The 17,862-nt window shown below is 42.9% G+C and overlaps 1 protein-coding gene and 1 pseudogene across 5 annotated transcripts in view; both read left to right on the top strand.

Annotated features, from left to right (window-relative positions):
* The window catches only part of SYNE2 (spectrin repeat containing nuclear envelope protein 2), a 373,624-nt gene that overhangs the window by 259,826 nt on the left and 95,936 nt on the right, over positions 1-17,862 (top strand). For all 5 annotated transcript variants that reach the window (XM_061612375.1, XM_061612372.1, XM_061612374.1 and 2 more), the window contains 4 exons: positions 2,420-2,566; positions 9,940-10,110; positions 14,180-14,313; positions 16,193-16,397. In XM_061612375.1, the coding sequence (XP_061468359.1) occupies positions 2,420-2,566; positions 9,940-10,110; positions 14,180-14,313; positions 16,193-16,397 (657 nt within the window). The remainder of the gene's footprint in view (positions 1-2,419; positions 2,567-9,939; positions 10,111-14,179; positions 14,314-16,192; positions 16,398-17,862) is intronic.
* LOC133378510 (5S ribosomal RNA) lies at positions 14,522-14,638 on the top strand (annotated as a pseudogene).

The following is a 17,862-nucleotide window of genomic DNA, read 5'->3' as shown; positions in this document are numbered from 1 at the left end:
CCAAGCTTTACATATTTCCCATTGAAACTTGTGCAGCTTTGCCAAGAAAATCACTTGCATCTGCCCTGGATGGGATGCTTCCAGACAAGTTTTTGTCATGGGATGGGTAATCCCCATGCATACATGTAACATTTTTGCAGTGACCACACAATGTCTTTGGCATCAGAATGCTAGCCTATATTCCCTCCTCCTTTTAATCCAGATTTACCCTTTCCATAGAAAAATCTGTTAATTAAAAAAACCCCACAACCTGTTGCCAATGATCTATTTGCAGTGGCTGAGTACATACCATATATTTAGATTACATTGTGTCTTCCAAGGAATCATAGGAACTGTTGTCTATCCTTCACAGAGCTGCAGTTCCCAGCACTCTTAACAAATCACAGTTCCCAGGATTCTTTGGGGGATATAATGTGCTTTACATGTACAGTGTGTGTGCAGCCAGTATCTCCACAACCCATTTACTGTATTAAGTCCCATCTGGAAACATCTATGGATTCCATATTTATTGCAGAATAATCCCAAAAGGAATCCGGAGCTTGGGTGAGTTCCAGCTGCTGCAGATATTAAACCTCTTTAGAGATCCCAATATAGTCAGGATTACTGTCCTTGTGTACAGGGACAGTGATCATTTGAACATCAGGATCACTGGAGAGTTGAGGCTTTAACCTTCCTCGGCAAGCCTGATGCAGCCAAAAGCACTGTCCCTGCATTCTTTTAGCTGTACACAAACAGTTGCCTTTTCCCAACTACCCAAGTGATGGCTGATCACAAGGTAATAGGGTGCATTTAAAGGCAAACTTGCCTAATTTGCACTTTCTGAAACAATGTGCAAACAGAAACATAGCCTTCCTTCGAAATTTGCACTTTTCTGAATTTTGCAGTGCAGTTTTCCAGTCAAGCAATGTGTACAAAAATGCATATACTAAAGTTAAGTGTGCATATAAATGCATGTATTAGTGAAAATAACATCCAAAAATGCATTATATTAGAGGAAATTGTTTTGCAAAAATGTTTATGCTAGACAAAATTGCATACAAAATAATGTGTACATGTAGAAATGCGTACCCAAATGCTGGTGAATTTTCATGAAGATTCTTTTTATTAAAAAAAAATCAAACTCATATGGAAATGTGGAGAACAGAACTTAAGAATGGAAAAAAGATGAAACATAGAGGAACTGAATTGGACAGCTTTGCCAGCCCTGGACCTGGAAAGTGGCTGTGGGTTGTCCACAATGAAAGAGGGGGTGCCCTTCCTGTTATTATAGTCCCAAATTATGTTATCCATAGTCCCAAATTATATTCCAAAACCAAAACATCCCCCAGCCCACATTTGTGATTTCTGCATGACCTTGGTTTTTTGTATTTTTACTTTAAATATGTTTTTTAAACCCTCTTTTCCCCTCACAGCTAAACAGACTGGCTAGCATTAATTGCTAAGAAGTAGCAGCACTCAGGTCTGGTCCTGAAAATAAATATGTTTTGAATTATGCACAAAGAAGAGTTCTCATGTTCAGTAATATATATGTGTGTGTGTGTATTTATATTTTTATATATAAGACAGTTTTGAAAGCAACAAACAGAACTTCGCTCAAGCTTACTCTGGATCCCTATAAGGATTCTGTTAATCACCTAAAATATATATAAATGTAATTATGATTAACAAACAGAGGTTTTTATTGTATTAACAAAACGTTTCAGCTTCTGCCTTCATCAGCTGCTAACATACAAATGCTGTTACCAAGGTGGCAGTTAGAGAGCTTTGAGGATGGAATGCTGAGAGGGGCTTCATTTCGACAAGACAAGTAAAGTTTGTACTGTCTTCCAGGTTAAGGCCATGTGGTGCCAAAGTGTCCAGAGAGTAATCTTGACAAAAAAAGTGGAGCAACCAGTTGCAAAACATTTTAACACTGTTGGAGTAATGTATAACAGGTATAGAGATGCCACCAGATGCAGCAGCATTGACTAAGAGGGAGAACTTTTGTATATACTCTCTGGACACATTGGCACCACATGGCCTGAACCTGGAGGACAGTACCACCACTACTTAGCTTCTGCAAATGAAGCCCCTCTGAGCATTCCATCCTCAAAGCTCTATAACTGCCACCTTGGTAGCAGCATTTGTATGTTAGCAGCTGATGAAGGCGGAAGCTGAAATGTTTTGTTAATACAATAAAAGCCTCTGTTTTGTTAATAACAATTACATGTGTATATATATATATACACATATATATACACACACACACATATATACACACATGCAAGATGAATGAGTTATATCTGTGTAAAACTTCTTTTCCCTTCTCTTTTCATTTAATTTTTTTTCTCTCTGTATTTTTCTTTTCCTAAATAAAGATGATTTTTAAAAGAGAGAGAGGAGTTCTCATTCTCCTCTTCTACTTGTTCCCTTTTTTTAGAAACTAGAAAATCAGCTTGCGGTTAAAGCTAAGGTGGTGGATCAGCTGCAGCAGGATTACACAGGTTTAGGAGACTGTGCTGAGAATCTGGAGTCAGTGTCGAGAATCAACAATTTGGAAGAAATGAGGACCAGAGTCGTCAGCCAGGTTGATGCCTTTTTAATTATTTTTTGGATACTTGTAAGAGTTAGTGAGTTCCTAAAGATCACCCAGTGGACTCTTGCCAAGCTAGGATTTGAAAGTAGGCTTTGCACAGAAATTCTTTTTATTTTTCTTCCTTAAGAGGGTGTCACTGTTTTGTGGAAGGGATGCAAAGTATACCATAAATTTATGGGCCCCTCCAGACTGGTGTTTTATTGTGGGGGTATTCTGCAATATGTTCTTAATAGTGCATTAGTGTTGGGTTTATTCTGCTTTATTAATTGTTCTGCGATTTTTCCACAATACTATCATGTTATTGCTACCTGGAGCGGTTGTAGCACGACAAAAGCAGGACCAAAAAACCCCACAAAACAACCCAGAACATTTGTGATGTGAAAAGTGACTGGATTTCATCAGGACGTTGCAGGATATGCACTGATTGAAAATGAAGTGCAAATAGTATAAAAAGCAGGATCATGTATGACCACCATGACAGTATCAAGATGTCTGGAGGGGCCCTGGCTTTGCACAGTTAAAGTGGACTGAAGGTCTCTGTTGTCCCAGTGCAACAAATCTCCTTTTAAAAAGAAACTGACTTTTTGTGGTTAGGATAGTGATGGAGAAACGCATTGGAAATCACAGGATGAACGAATGATCAAAAGGAAGGCATACAAACACCCTGCAAGCAAATCAGGATGAATGCTCATTGTCACATAACCTTCCCACAAACAAATCAGAACAAATGCTTAATTAAGACCTGACACGGGGTGGAAACACACTTACTGTTCTGCCGGTTCCAGCATGTCTCCACTTCTGTCTTCTGAAAATGGGGGCATACAATGCTAGTCAAACCCCGCTCCTTTTTACTGGTGGCATCTGTTGGAGTGCATTTATTAAAATTCAGCTTCAAACACATTTCGTCCTGATTGGCAGATTAACGCATTCCCCCTCCAGGTCTGGCTAATGGAAACACTTTGATCTGGCGAGTGTGTTTACAGCCATAGTCTAACCTCCACAGAAGTCTTATGCAAGTAAATCAGGATGAATGCTCAACAAATAGATCATCTGGAGGAGCCTGAAGGTAGCATGATGGAGAGCGGTCATTGCCCACAAAATACATATCTCCATGTCTTCTAAGATCTGTGGACAAACCAGTTTTGCAGGTTTGAAGTATTATCAAAACAACCCCCTCCTCCCCAAAAACACCCTACAAAACCTGTTTCACCAGATTCTACTGCTTGACCAAGAAAAGTATTATATGTATTTCAGCCAATGAAGGCTCTAGCACAGGAATGGGGATCCCGTGGCCCTTCGGAATCTCTTAGACTCAAACTCCCACCAACTCTGGCTCCTATGGCCGGAGGTCAGGGATGATAAAAGAGTTATAGCCCAACAACTTCTGTTGAGCCACAGGTTCCCCATTCCTGCTCTGGTATAACATCTTTAAGTGTCTGAAGAGCTATCCTCTTAATACAGTCTAAAGCTTCCAGGTCTTCATGCCCAGCCTAGGCAACTGATGAAGTAGGCTGTTCCTTCTGAGAGCTCATGTCACAACTACTGAGTTATTTTCTAAGGTACCACAACACTTTTGTCACCTTATAACATCTAGGGTGCTTCTCACCAGTAGCAGCTGTGGATCCATGTCAGTGGGGCAGTGGAATCTGGACAGCTCCTTGAAAGTTCAGACGAAAGCCTGAAGCGGGTTCCATTGCCCCACTGACATGGACCCACCAGCCGCCACTGCTTCAAACATTACAGGAAAGAAATATGTGTGAAAAGAACTTTTGCATAGGGGAAGAGTATGAAAAGCGAGTGTTAAGTTGTCATTCTTGATGACTGCATGTGCATCTGTTTGGCTGAGTATTTTGCTCTGGAAAGCAGCAGTGTGCGTTCAAACCAGTGAGTGGCACCAGTGAGTCCACACACATTAGGAATTGTGGGGGAGGGTCTTCCTTTTTAGCTGCTGGGGATTGAACTTGGCATCCTTTACATCAGAGGTTGCCAAATTGTGGTCCATGGACCACTGGTGGTCCACAAGCTTCATTCAGGTGGTCTGCGGCATGTCCATATTAAAAATTCATGCTGCTTTTTAACTATATTTTTATTGATTCTTTTGTTTCTTACTTTGTATTTTATTGTATTACAGTTTGAATTCTATGGAATGCAAATTGCATTAACATACAATGAAAAACCATGCGGCATGGTGTCAGACCCCTCCTCAGGATCTGGTCTCGTAATGGATCTCTCACACTGGCCCCAGCACAGGTCTCTCATGATCCCACCACTAGGCACCACCACCTGACACTCTGTAATGCAGTACTGCCATGAGACTGTGCCTTAGTCTCCCCCTCAGATTGCTACCTAGTGTCTGGGTGCACTTACAGGCCACAACCCCCCTGTATCTTTCTGCCTTTAAAAATTACAACTCTGGGTTGCTTTGGATACCTGTTACTGTCACTGCCACCATTGATACTGTTCCCAGCTTTGGTATTTGCTCTGCCCACCCTCCTGGTCTGTAATATCCCAGCCAAGGATCAGGTGTGGTGTTAAACCAAAACTATTTATTTAAGGAATAAACGAGATTACTTTAAGTTCAGTCAACATGCGTGTGGTTACATATAATAGTTTTCTCTTTATATATCTTAGTCCTAAAACCTGCCTGACTACCCTCCTAAACAGAAATCCACCCCTCCAAAACCCAGAACCAACAACAACCAACAATTGTCATTCTCTCATTTATACCTTCAACTGCCCATACGCTCATCCAATCACAACTCAGCATTCTTCCACATTCCAACACATGTACTCCCCCCTCTCACTCACTCTACTTACCACAATTACCCTACAAAACCGACACTTACCATAATTACTGTACAACATTTACAGGGGCATCACACATGGCACATGACAATCATTAAGTGGTCTACCAAGACCCTCAGCAATTTTTACATGGTCTTTGGGGGGGGAAGTATGGGAACCCCTGCTTTACTTGGAAAACATATCCTCTGGCATCATGCATTCTGCCCCTCCCCCAAGCTATGGCCCCTCCCACATTTAGTGCCAGATGAGCAAGGAAGAATGCCCAGCTGAACTAACATAAAAGTCCTGGATCAAACGAAAGCTACATCTAGTCTGAGATCCTGGCCACAGTGGCCATCCAGATGTTTCCATGAAGCCCACAAGCAGGGCTGGAAGGCAATAGCCCTCCCTTGCTGTTGCCTCCCCAGCATACTGCCTCTGAAATAGGGATGGGGTTTGCTGCCTAGTTCTGATCCTCTTGTATTCCGATAATCCGTCATCTGATCCCAATACGCCCTTTTTTTTGTTCCTGCTTGCTTTCGCTCTTGTTTGATCCACTCGTTATTTTTTTGTTGGGATGGTGAAAAACAGTTGCGTAATTTTTAACATAAATGCTTATGTAAACTATCACAATGTTCCACTTGAGTTCCCCCCCCCCATTTACATATCAGTGAGGCAGATAACCGCCTTTGAGTCTGTCTCTTGCCTCGGGTTAATGAATGTTAATGGCAATCATTATCACACCTACACAGCCATTACATGTGTACTTAGAGGAAATGCAATTGCAAAGATAATTATATAAAATCAGGAAAAGTTTTGGTGGGGGGAAAATATGTGCCAATTACAGCCATGGCTTGCTGCAAGAAATCAGTACCGGTCTGAAAAAACAGCAGACTGTCAGATTCAGCAGAAATCTGGTACTAAGTCCGATTTAGTGGATTCTTTCCCATCCCCACTCTGAAATGGGAGGCATCATATAGCTACTATGCCTAGCAGCCATTTATATCCTCCATGAATTTGTCTTTGTTGCTGTTATGTGCCTTCAAGTCGATTACGACTTATGGTGACCCTATGAATCAGCGACCTCCAAGAGCATCTGTCGTGAACCACCCTGTTCAGATCTTGTAAGTTCAGGTGTGTGGCTTCCTTTATGGAATCAATCCATCTCTTGTTTGGCTTTCCTCTTTTTCTACTCCCTTATGTTTTCCCCAGCATTATTGTCTTTTCTAGTGAATCAGGTCTTCTCATGATGTGTCCAAAGTATGATAACCTCAGTTTCATCATTTTAGTTTCTAGTGATAGTTCTGGTTTAATTTGTTCTAACACCCAATTATTTGTCTTTTTCACGGTCCATGGTATCCACAGAGCTCTCCTCCAACACCACATTTCAAATGAATTGATTTTTCTCTTATCCTCTTTTTTGACTGTCCAACTTTCACATCCATACATAGAGATTGGGAATACCATGGTCTGAATGATTTTAGTGTTCAGTGATACATCTTTGCATTTGGGGACTTCTCTAGTTCTCTCATAACTGCCCTCCCCAGTCCTAGCCTTCTATGTGAAGAAGGCCTTCCTTTTGTCTGACCTGAATCTCCTGCCAATCAGTGTCACTGGATGATCTCAAGTTCCACTACTGTGACGAAGGGAGAAAACTACTTTCTGCACACCGTGCAGGATTTATAAATGAGGAAAAATAATTATCTTTAGACCCGCTTGTTTGTCCTTTACATAGCATTTTCCATTTGAAAAGCACCATATAATTTTAATTATGTATATTCTTGCAATGCCCCGCGAGACTGTTAGCTATGTCTCAATTCTCATGTTACCAAGGAGAACCACTTCATGATTTTTATCAGTGTTCTTTATAACACAACGTGATTCAGAGCTTGGTACTATGACATGCAGAGCTTGAAAAAGTTACTTTTTTGAACTACAACTCCCATCAGCCCATTCCAGTGGCCATGCTGGCTGGGGCTGATGGGAGTTGTAGTTCAAAAAAGTAACTTTTCCAAGCTCTGATGACATGCATCCCAATCTACAAGCACTGAGAGATTTCAGGGGTGTCAGTACATAGCTTGGGTTTGGTTTCTTTAGAATGGAGGTCACTGGACACAGTAGTGATATATATCTAGAGAGTGAGCATAAAGTGGAAGGGCTCACAGCATTAACGCTTCAACCAGTTTTGCTCCCCCATTAGCTTTCAGAGGGAGCAAAGCCATAAGACAGCATTAAACTTCCTGTGTGTCCCAGCACAGTCCAAGAAGATGTTGGCCCTATGGTCTATTGTTCTTTTACACTCACTTGCAAAGGGGAGGAAGCCTCCATCCCCTTTAGATTGCCATCTGGAAATATCTCCAGCTAGTAGTTTGTGTGGCAGCCAGTCCCCTGTACTCTTTAGTCATGCAAAGAGATACTTAACAGACTTGGCTAGAGCCATTAACTTGACAAAGAGATGGGTTTGACTACTTTAGTTCATCTCTTTTTCTACAGAATCCCATATTACAGGTATAAAACTATAGGCTTGGTGTTTTGCCCAAGCCCATTTGTAATATCGAAGGGCAAGGTTCTTTATGGATCAGGAGACAATAACAACACCAATGAAGTGAAAGGTGCAAGTTTTATTAAATACTAAGCAAAACATGCAGAAACAGAAAGCAAAGCAGTCAATCTTACGTTCCTTCTGCTGCCTGGGAACCCTCAGAGTGACAGCAAACAGACCTCTGTAGGAGCTGACCAGCACATAGCGCCGTGATCAGTAGTCTACGCTGAGTTCTGATACGGGATAGTTTTGCAGGCCTTTTCATACTGTTAAATGCTAATGAAACACATCTGCTATTTGGATTATTTCTTAGCGCTTGTCACAATGTTTATGTTATCTCAAGGCTGAAAGGGCTGAACTTGTGAGAAGTAGCTAAGATATATAGCTGACTAATGATTTTAGTAGCAGGTGGAGAGACTGGGATGTGAATCTGATGAGCTTATCTCTGTGAAAGAGCTAAATTGTCAACATTCCCATGTGGGACGTACTACTCAGAGAATATTTTACAAAATAATATTATAAGCAGGCATTAACTAGTGATATGCCTTTGGCCCAGAAGGTTCCCTAGGCATGCAAGGAGCAAGTTTGATTAACCAATAACTAAGCCTCCTTGAAATACAGACCTGTCTTCTGGATATGCCAATACACTTGGAGGAGACCCCGAAAATGACACCCAGACTAGACTAGAACCTGAATCCTATAACCCTATCCATCCCCCTGAAAAGAGGTCTATCCCAGGCCTACAATCAACAGCGTGACAGTTTTCGATACGTCACCGAGGCGACTGGGGAAGTGGTGGTGATGTCATTGTCTCCAGCAGCTTTCTTCTTGTTTCTGTAGCAGTAGAGTCAGCCCTACTGTTGCCATCCTGTAGATGGAAAAGTGAAGTGGAAAGGTCAAGAGGCAGTCAGTTTGTCCAATGCCATGTAGCAGAAGATAGGGAGCTGCCTTAAACCAGATCCAAACGTTGGTCCAGCTAGCCCAGTATTGTTCACTCTGACTGGCAGCATCTCTCCAGGGTTTCAGGCAGAGAGAGGTCTTCCCCATTAGCTGCTACTTGATCCTTTCAACCAGAGTTGCCAAGGCTTGAACTGGGGACCTTCTGCCTGCCAAGCATGTGCTCAGGGCCAGCGTGAAGGGTTGGTATAATTGGGCATCTGCCAAGCTCCCACACCACAGCAAAGGGCCCACTGACAAGAGCTCCCTGGGGCTGCTACACTGAGGAAGTAGACTCTCTGGGAGAGGGGGGCCCATGCGGCAGTGGGGTGTCTTACCCAAGGGCCCTGCAAAACCTGGAGCTGACATTGCATGTGCTCTGCCATTGAACTCTCTGGTGGTTCCATGGCAATAGTGAGACTCGAACCCAAGATTCTGCCTCCAAGCCCAGCCATTCATCTGGTGAATTCCACTAACTGTCATGGTTCCAAGGATCTTGCTTGGTTCTAGCAAGCTAGGCTATACCAAATCTCCAAAAACTACAATGGAAAACAGTTTTTAGCAACTTTAAGCTGTCAGGAAATGCGAGCTCATAGTCGAGCTGTCTGTTCCTTTTGCAATTTAAAGCCCTTCAGGAGCTGTAGAATCTGTCAGTTTTCCTGCTGGGATGTCTGCCGCAAGTATAAAACCGGTGCATTTATTTCTGTACATCATGCTCTAACCAGGTGTCCTGGAATGAGCTCTGTCAAGAGTTTTGGCCTTACATTAGGTTGATAATGAAAATAATTATGATACTTCAATCTCATACACAAATATGTTTTTCCCTCTTTTAACATCTAGTTGAAAGCATGTACCATTGCCTCTGAAATCAGTTATATATTAATTTGTTAGATACTTAGAGAGGTTGGGGTTTTTTTTTGTCCAGCATGCTTTGGGAAGGAAGTATTAAAATAAAACTTTGAACAGTAGGTGTCTCTTAGTGTTTAACAGTGGGGTGTCTTCTCAGACAGTTTCCAAGTGTCCTGCTAAGTAATCTTGTAAGTGTACTTTTGTAAAATAGAAATGGCAGCTGCATTTCTAAGGATGGCCCTTGTGTTTGCAGGTTGCACAGCTGAAGATCTTGACACAGTCTGCTCTAGAGCAGTGGCGGATTTATGATGCAGCTTGGGGTGAAGTTAGGCTGATGCTTGCAAGTGTTTTGTATCTCATGGAATGTAGCAAGCCTCCTGTGATGACACTTGTCACACTGAAAAACCAGGTGGAAAATCTCCAGGTATGTTTCACAAAGGCCAATGTAATGAATTTCAGAGTTCCGAAATATTCCTTGTCAAAAGACAAAGGTGTTCAGACGTAATACCAAGCCATGGTGTAGTGGTGCACAAATGAGCCTTGTGAGTTTTTGACTCACACATTCCTTCTTCCTCCCACGCGCCATAATTCCCTTCCTATCTAAGGCAAATTATGAATTCACAGACTACAATTCTCATCCTGCCAAAGGCAAATGGTTCAGATCAGGTGGCAAACTTATGTTTTCCATGGGCCCTGCAAAACCGGATTGGAAACCAAGATCAAAACTTTATCTCTGCATCTGGCTTATATGAAAACCATAAACCATGGTTTGACCAGTTCAGGTATCAAAGCTGTGGTTTGTATCAAAGCAGAAACGGGGGGGGGGAACAGTGTGCAAGGAGAGGGAGCATCCATATGTCCTTCAAGGCTCATTCACAGAGCATCAGACCATTGTTTATGCAAAGTCAAGGTGGGTTACTTCATACAAAATACTATGTCTTGCAATCAGAATTTGATGAATTGACCTGTTGCAGCTTGCTGATTTTAGTTTTCTCCAAAATAAACAAAAAAGATGCCTTCTGTATCCCTTAAGATATAAGCAAATTAACCCTGGACCCTGTATGGGCATGCCAAGGCACACTACAAATAATGGAAAACATTGCACTACTTGTATGCACAAGCATATATATGCCTGCATGGTTGATTATTACACGGGATAACATACATGCCCCCCCCCAGGGGCCTTGTTAGTGGATGGCCCAAGCCCCAGGTCTTTTGTGCTGGGCCTTAGATCGCCTTCTCCTCCCCCCCCTTAAAAACTTTTTTTAAAACAACTTTGCTGACATGGTGGATGGACGTGCTGCAATGTATTGTACCACCTGCCATGTTCACCACATTGAGAACTTTTGTTGAAGGATAGTTTATAAATATAAATAATAATTTGCCCCAAATTAAATGAAGCTCTGGCATAAAGAACCAATTTCTACCCCCCCACCTGCTGAAAGTCAGCCTAATTATGCATTTTTAAAATACAAATTAGCAAATGCATATTTTAAGCACATTTGTGCCGTGGGCTTGTGTCTCAAGCCTTTTAAGTACCTGGCAGCACCCTGGAGCCCACATATATATTTCCTATATAGATACACTTCCCTTGTAAGAATTCTATAACATTTGGAGCCCTTCAGGGGCCGAGTAAGCGATCAGACGCTAACAGTTCTAAAGGAATAACGCTGGTAGATTTCTGTTCCTTTATTAGCCATGCATATACTTTCCGAGATATAGATGAGGGGAGTTAAAACTCCACCACAAGTAAAATCACAGGAACAAAAGTAATAGGTGCACTCTGGAAATATGAGGGCTGCATACCCACCATGCACTTAAACACATTTAAAGCATGAGTTCCCCCAAGGAATCCTGGGAACTATAGTTTACCCCTCACAGAGCTACAATTCCCAGCATCCTTAACCAACTACAGTTCCCAGGATTCTTTGGGGGAAGCCGTGTTCTTTAAATGTATGGCGTGCATGCAGCCGAGATCATATCGTGTGGGTTGATGCTGAGGGATGAATATGTTTTCTGAAAGATCTGTTCAAGAGGAAGACTGACAGTGACCCCTTGTCTTTCCAGAGTGCACCTGACATCAGAATGCAATTAAAATGTATTTGAAGAGCAAAGAGGCCCGTTGCTATAGACTCCCAATGGGAATGTGAGAATTATGCTTGTCTTTCTTCTAGGATTCTATCCACAGGCTATGTTGAAATAGCAGTTAGAGCCATCCAGACGTGCTGTCAGAACAATCCGTGCAAATCTGTACTCAGTCCACAAACACCTTTACAATGGTCCACTTGCCCACATTTACCCATATTATTTCTGTGAGACATCTTGCGGGGCAGAAAGGAAAAATAGCTCAAGTTCTCTCCCAATTTTCAGATCTTTGTTTCTGTCAGAAGGTGGTTTTTATTAGAACCATGCTGACAATCCTCACCCCCATTTCACAGGGCCATCAGTGCTCTACAAAAGTATGGGGTGTATCTAGCTACTTTCAGGGGATGATCAAATTCTAGTCATTTAGGAGTTTACCTTGAGGGACATCTGTAAAAACACAGACTGGGTTGACTTTTAGGCAGCCCAGTCTGCCACCTCAAAGGTGAGAGAAAGCCCAGCACTGGGCTATGACATCTTTGAAAATGTGGATTAGTTAGGGCCCACAAAGTTTGTCTGGCCTTGGTAAAGGTAAAGGTGTCCCCACTCTTATAGTGTGAGTCGTTTCCGAGTCTTCGGGTGACGTCTTGCAATGTTTACTAGGCAGACCGTATATGTGGGGTGGGATTGCCAGTTCCTTCCCCGGCCTTTCTTTACCCCCCAGCATATGCCGGGTACTCATTTTACCCACCACGGATGGATGGAAGGCTGAGTGGACCTCGACCCCTTTTACTGGAGATTCGACTTCCTCCTTCCGTTGGAATCAAACTCCGGCCGTGAGCAGAGCTTCGGCTTTGATTGCGATGACACACTCGTAGGGATGGATAGATCTGTCAGTTTCGGTTCTCATTTCTCATGTTTCTCACTTACCACCCTGAAAGTCAGTTTGACCATATTTCTACAGCAATTTGTGAATTATTATTTATTTTTTTAAAAAACCTCATTAAAATTGGTCAGCATTTTGGCGCTAATTTCTCCTATTACATTTTTGTGTGCAGTTTTGACTGATGTACATATTTTTCCAAGCAAGTTCCCCTAATATAATGCATTTTTCTATGTTGTTCTCATAAATATATTCATCTTTATGCCCCTTTTCCCCCAACACGTGCATTTCCGTAAATCTTGTTCGGTTGGAGAGCCGCATCTCAGAATTAGAAGAAGTGTGAATTTCCAAGGATAATTGTTTCAGTTCTCACATTATTGCAGAGTGTGAATTAAGTTGTTTCCCCTTTATATAGGAAGATAGGAAGCTGCGTTATACTGAGTCAGACGATTGATCCATCTAGCTCAGTATTGTCTACACTGACTGGCAGCTACTCTCCAGGATTTCAGACAGGGTTCTCCCCTAGTCCTACCTGGAGGTGCTTGTGATTTGACCTTGGACCTTTTGCATGCAAGGCAGGTGGTCTACCTGCCTTTAAATGTGAACTGGGTCAAATTTCTACCGCATCGCTACATGCTGCTCTTTGGAGTTCCTCTGAACACTTTGATGCCCATTGCAACTGAAGGGCCAAGCCCTTGTACACTTCCCCATCTCCAAGCAGGCAGGACAAGAGCTCATCCCTGTGGCATTAACATAAGAACAGTCTGCGGGATCAGGCCAGTGTCCCGCCTAGTCCAGCATTCTCTTCTCACAGCAGCTAACCAGACTCCTTGGGGAGACTTTAAAAGTAGCAAGACAACTTGCTGCTTTTTGCACCTTCTCTTAAGTCTCAGCACAAAGTGGATGAGATTCCCCCCATCCTCCTCCTAAACCTGGAGAAGGACCAGGGTGCATATGTCTATCTCACCATTGCTTTGTCTGTAGAAACATTAGTAAGACAGGAAAGAAGCAAAGTAAGAAGAACACCAACAAACATACAAAAATATAATTCTCCATCTTTGGAGATGGCAGGTGTTGCCACCACTCACCATATGCTCGGAGGCACATGTTACCAAATTCTTTCAAGCTACACAGAAAGTGGATTGGACTGTGAAAGACCAACCCAAATGGTGTTTGCATTTTGACCAATTTGTAGGGCAGTCCAATATCTCAGAGAGGAGGTCAGGTCTCCTGCTCCCCTGGTGCATTCACTATAGCTGCCCAATTTCCCTGCTTTTTAAAGTTTGATAGAAATAGCTGTGGGCTGTAGGTACATTCTTAAACCGCAAGGTTTTTTGCGTATTAGTGAATTATATATTTTAATTATGCACTTTTTAATGTCTTTGTGTTGCTATGTATTTTCAGTAAGGGGTAAGAGCTTTAAAATGTGCTGCCTTGGGGGGGGATAGGTGCAGGTTAGCATATCAATAAGCACCTCCTCAAACTTCTTTGCATTCGTGACTAACAATGTGGCATTTCTTTTCCATAGTCCCTTCAAGATAAAGCAGAGAATAATGAAGAAATCTGGGCTAAACTCCAAATGGCTGCTGGTAACCTAAAGAAGCTGTGCGATCCCTCATTTTCAAAGATTATTGAGCAGAAATACAAGGAGGCACGCACGAGGTACAATGAGGGGTCCGTCCCCCCTTTGTTAACCGTTCTGATGTCTGGCCCCAGCAAGTCATTGCTTTCAGAGGCAACGGCAATTGTTACACAAGTCAGACAGTAATGCTTAACTTAGAGTTGAGCAGAACAGCTCTACTGATGTCACCGTTACAGAGCTATGCAAACTATAGGAGGCCAGTGTAATTTATGCCGGAGTAAATATTGCCTCTATGGCCATACTACCCTGAACATGCCCAATCTCATCTGATCTCAAGCTAAGCAGGGTCAGGCCTGGTTAGTACTTGGATGGGAGACCGCCTGGGAATACCGGGTGCCGTAGGCTTAGAGGAAGGCAGTGGTAAACCACTTCTGAATACCTCTTACCGTGAAAACCCTATGAATATATCAAAAAAAGATTTGTAGGGTCGCCGTAAGTCGTAATTGACTTGAAGGCATATAACAACAACAAATATTGCCTATGTAACTTACCCCTGTTCCAAACTCCATTCAGGAGTGGGCAGCCCAAGTCTGGCACAGGGAAAATCAGCCATCATACCAGGAGGTCTGCTCCGCGCAACATAGAAAACAGACCTTTAGTGTTGTGGCACCGACACTTCAGAATTCCCTCCCCTTAAATATTAGACAGCACCATCTCTGTTGTCTTTTCCCAGTCTGCATCTATGCTGGAATTTTAAAGATTTTTTTGAACTTGTTTTCTAAAGATGTTTTGTTTTAATAAGTTTTTAAATACATTATGTTTTCAGATGCTTTAAAGTCTTTTGTTTTTAAGATGTTTTAAAGTGCTTTTAGTGTTTTTGTTTGCCATCCTAGGCTCCTTCTGGGAGGAAGAGCAGGATATTAATTAATTAATTAGAGTTTGACTTACACTAACCTTTTTGCCAATGTAATTTCTGCTGGGTTGCTAGCTCACATGACTGAGCAGAAGCAAGCTTGGAATAGGGGTAAATCTCCCACTGTCCTGACCCACCCACCCACCCACCCCGCCCCTGCCACTCTCTTGGAACACCTGCTTTGGCTGAGCCAGCTGAGTGGGGATGCATTACTGGTAGATCTTTGCCCAGCATAGCTCTATCTAAGCCCAGGCTCAGTAAGCTCAGCCAGACACTCATATTCCAAACTCTGCTTATCCTGGCAGATCTTGGGTTTGGATTGCTTTCTTATTCTCCAGGATCAGAGTGGTTGTTGTGTGGATACCTGGCTCACTGGTGAATGCTATTAAGATGGTTGATCCTTGCTTTAAAAACCCAGTGGTAATCAGTCTCAGGGAAGTATCAACCATCATGCAAAATCCAAATTAAGCAATGCCTTTATTAGGCCAACCAACATCTCACAAAATAGCATGCAGGCTTTTGAGTTCTTCAGAAATCTTTAATCAGGCTGGATAGCAAACACAGTGGGTCAGGGGAAAGTGGAGGTAAAAGTTGGCTGATGATGAAGCCGTGGAGTCTACATTCTGGTACCAGTCTCCAGATAGGATGTGGGAGGAGGTAGCAGATATTCAAATGGAGCTCTTTTAGGTGCCATGCAGATTTCAAGTTGTAACAAAAATTGCTGGGAGAAAGGAGCATTCAGTTGTTGATGCCCTTTCTTTGGGAATATAAAATCCAGTTGTTAGGTCCATCTCCATCCTTTGGCAAAACACACAGTATCTCTTAACAGCTTTGGGACAATGGGTAATATATGGCGCGCATGTATTTATGAAGCCGAAGATACTCAGACCATTGATCCAAACGGCCCAGAATTGTCTATATTGACTAGTACTGCATGCCCAAAAGTTGCAGCCAGGTAAAGGAGGCTCAGGGATCTTAAGGAAAAATGCAAGCTGGTTGAAGTGTTTGCTATGATGTTGCATTTAATTTAATGTAATTTATTATAGGTGGACATTGGTAAACAAAGACATTGAAGATCAGCTACAGAAAGCACAAACATCTTTACAGCTTTGGGAATCTTACACCAGTTTACATGCGGAAGCGATGGGAAAGCTAGATAAGCATGAAGAACAATACAATTCCCTTTTGGTGGCTGCCATGCCTGCAAGCCCTACCAGAGACTTCCTTAAGCAGAAGATACAGGATGTGAAAGTAGGTTGTCAGCATTTCTGTAATGTGGTTGTGTCAGGATCCCTCCTGCTGCCGCCACCTGTCAGGTCCCACCTTGTGTACCCCAGCTCTGGTCACCACCAGTCAGGATCCTGGTTTTTATTTGTTCTCTCACCGGCTCTAGCACAGATCTCGCAAGATCCCACTGCTAGGCAGCACCACCAGCCGCTCCCTATTTCACAATATTGCCTTGGGACTTTGCCTTAGTCGCCTTCTGGCTTATTGTTACTTTGTGTCTGGGTGCACTTGCAGGCCACAACCCCCCTGTATCTTTGTGTCTATAAAGCATACAGCCCTGGGTTGCTCTGGATACTTGATGATGTTACACTATCTCTTCACTGCTGCCACCATTTGATACTGTTTCTCCACCTTGGTAAATACCCTGCCCACCCTTCTGGTCTGTGAAAGCCCCAGCCAAGGATCAGGCTTTTGGTAAACCAAGAAAATATTTATTTATAAACACCAGGAAATAACAAGATTACTTAAGGTATATTTAACAAACGTATGGTTTCATATATTGCGTTACTCTTTATGTTTCTAGTCATATATAATCTGCCTCAATAATAGCCTAATACAATCCAACCCACAACCAACTCCAACCCACAACCACCGACCGAACGCCCAAACTCCACCCCCTCTGAACTGTCATCCTCTCATTTATACCTTCAGCCACTCAAACACTCAGCCAGTCATCATACAGCATTCTCCAGCAATCTAGCCCATGTACTCCCCCCCCACTCAGTCCACTTACCATATATACTTTAATAAACCTACACTTACCATATTTACAGTAATATCTATATACAGGGACATCACAGGTTGCCAAGAAGGTGGGGTGGAGAATGAGTAGGGAAGGTTGGAGCACACTTCACCCCCTATTTGGGGGATAGGGAACCTCAGGGGCCAAATGTGGTCTTCCGGCCCTTTGTATCCGGCCCTCTGAACTCTTCCCAGGCCACACCCCTCACTAGCCCTATATCACACCCTCGAGTGCTAGAATATGTCCCTTAACTCTGATTATACTTTTTGCTTGCCTAGATGCAGGATAGGAAGAGACGTGCAAGTGTGTGTAGAAAATAGCCTACTGTACAAAGGTGAAATTTACATTAGTTCCTCTGCCAACTTGCCTCTGGCGCCACCCGCCACTGACATGTGGCCCTCAGAAGATTGCCTAGATGGCTATGTGGCCCTCAGGCTGAAAAAGACTCCCCATTCTGCTCTGTTTACTTTTTTATATCCTGCCTCTCTACCAGCTCACATATAAAATCACCATCTGATTTTCCTAACCTCCAAAAATATGAGCCAAGGCCACAACATTAATCTCTGGGAAGAGGCGGCAGTGGCTGCTCCCAGGATTGTCTTTTTACACCAGAGACGGTAAATCCCAGAACCTCCGTGGGAAACGTGCTGCACCTGCTGTTCTTATCAAGGAGAAAGTCTCAGGGAG

Source organism: Rhineura floridana, chromosome 2 (assembly GCF_030035675.1).
Source record: "Rhineura floridana isolate rRhiFlo1 chromosome 2, rRhiFlo1.hap2, whole genome shotgun sequence".
In the NCBI taxonomy this organism is placed as follows: Eukaryota; Metazoa; Chordata; class Lepidosauria; order Squamata; family Rhineuridae; genus Rhineura; species Rhineura floridana.
Note: the sequence above shows the minus strand (reverse complement) of the source record. Positions and strands in the feature narration are given on the sequence as shown.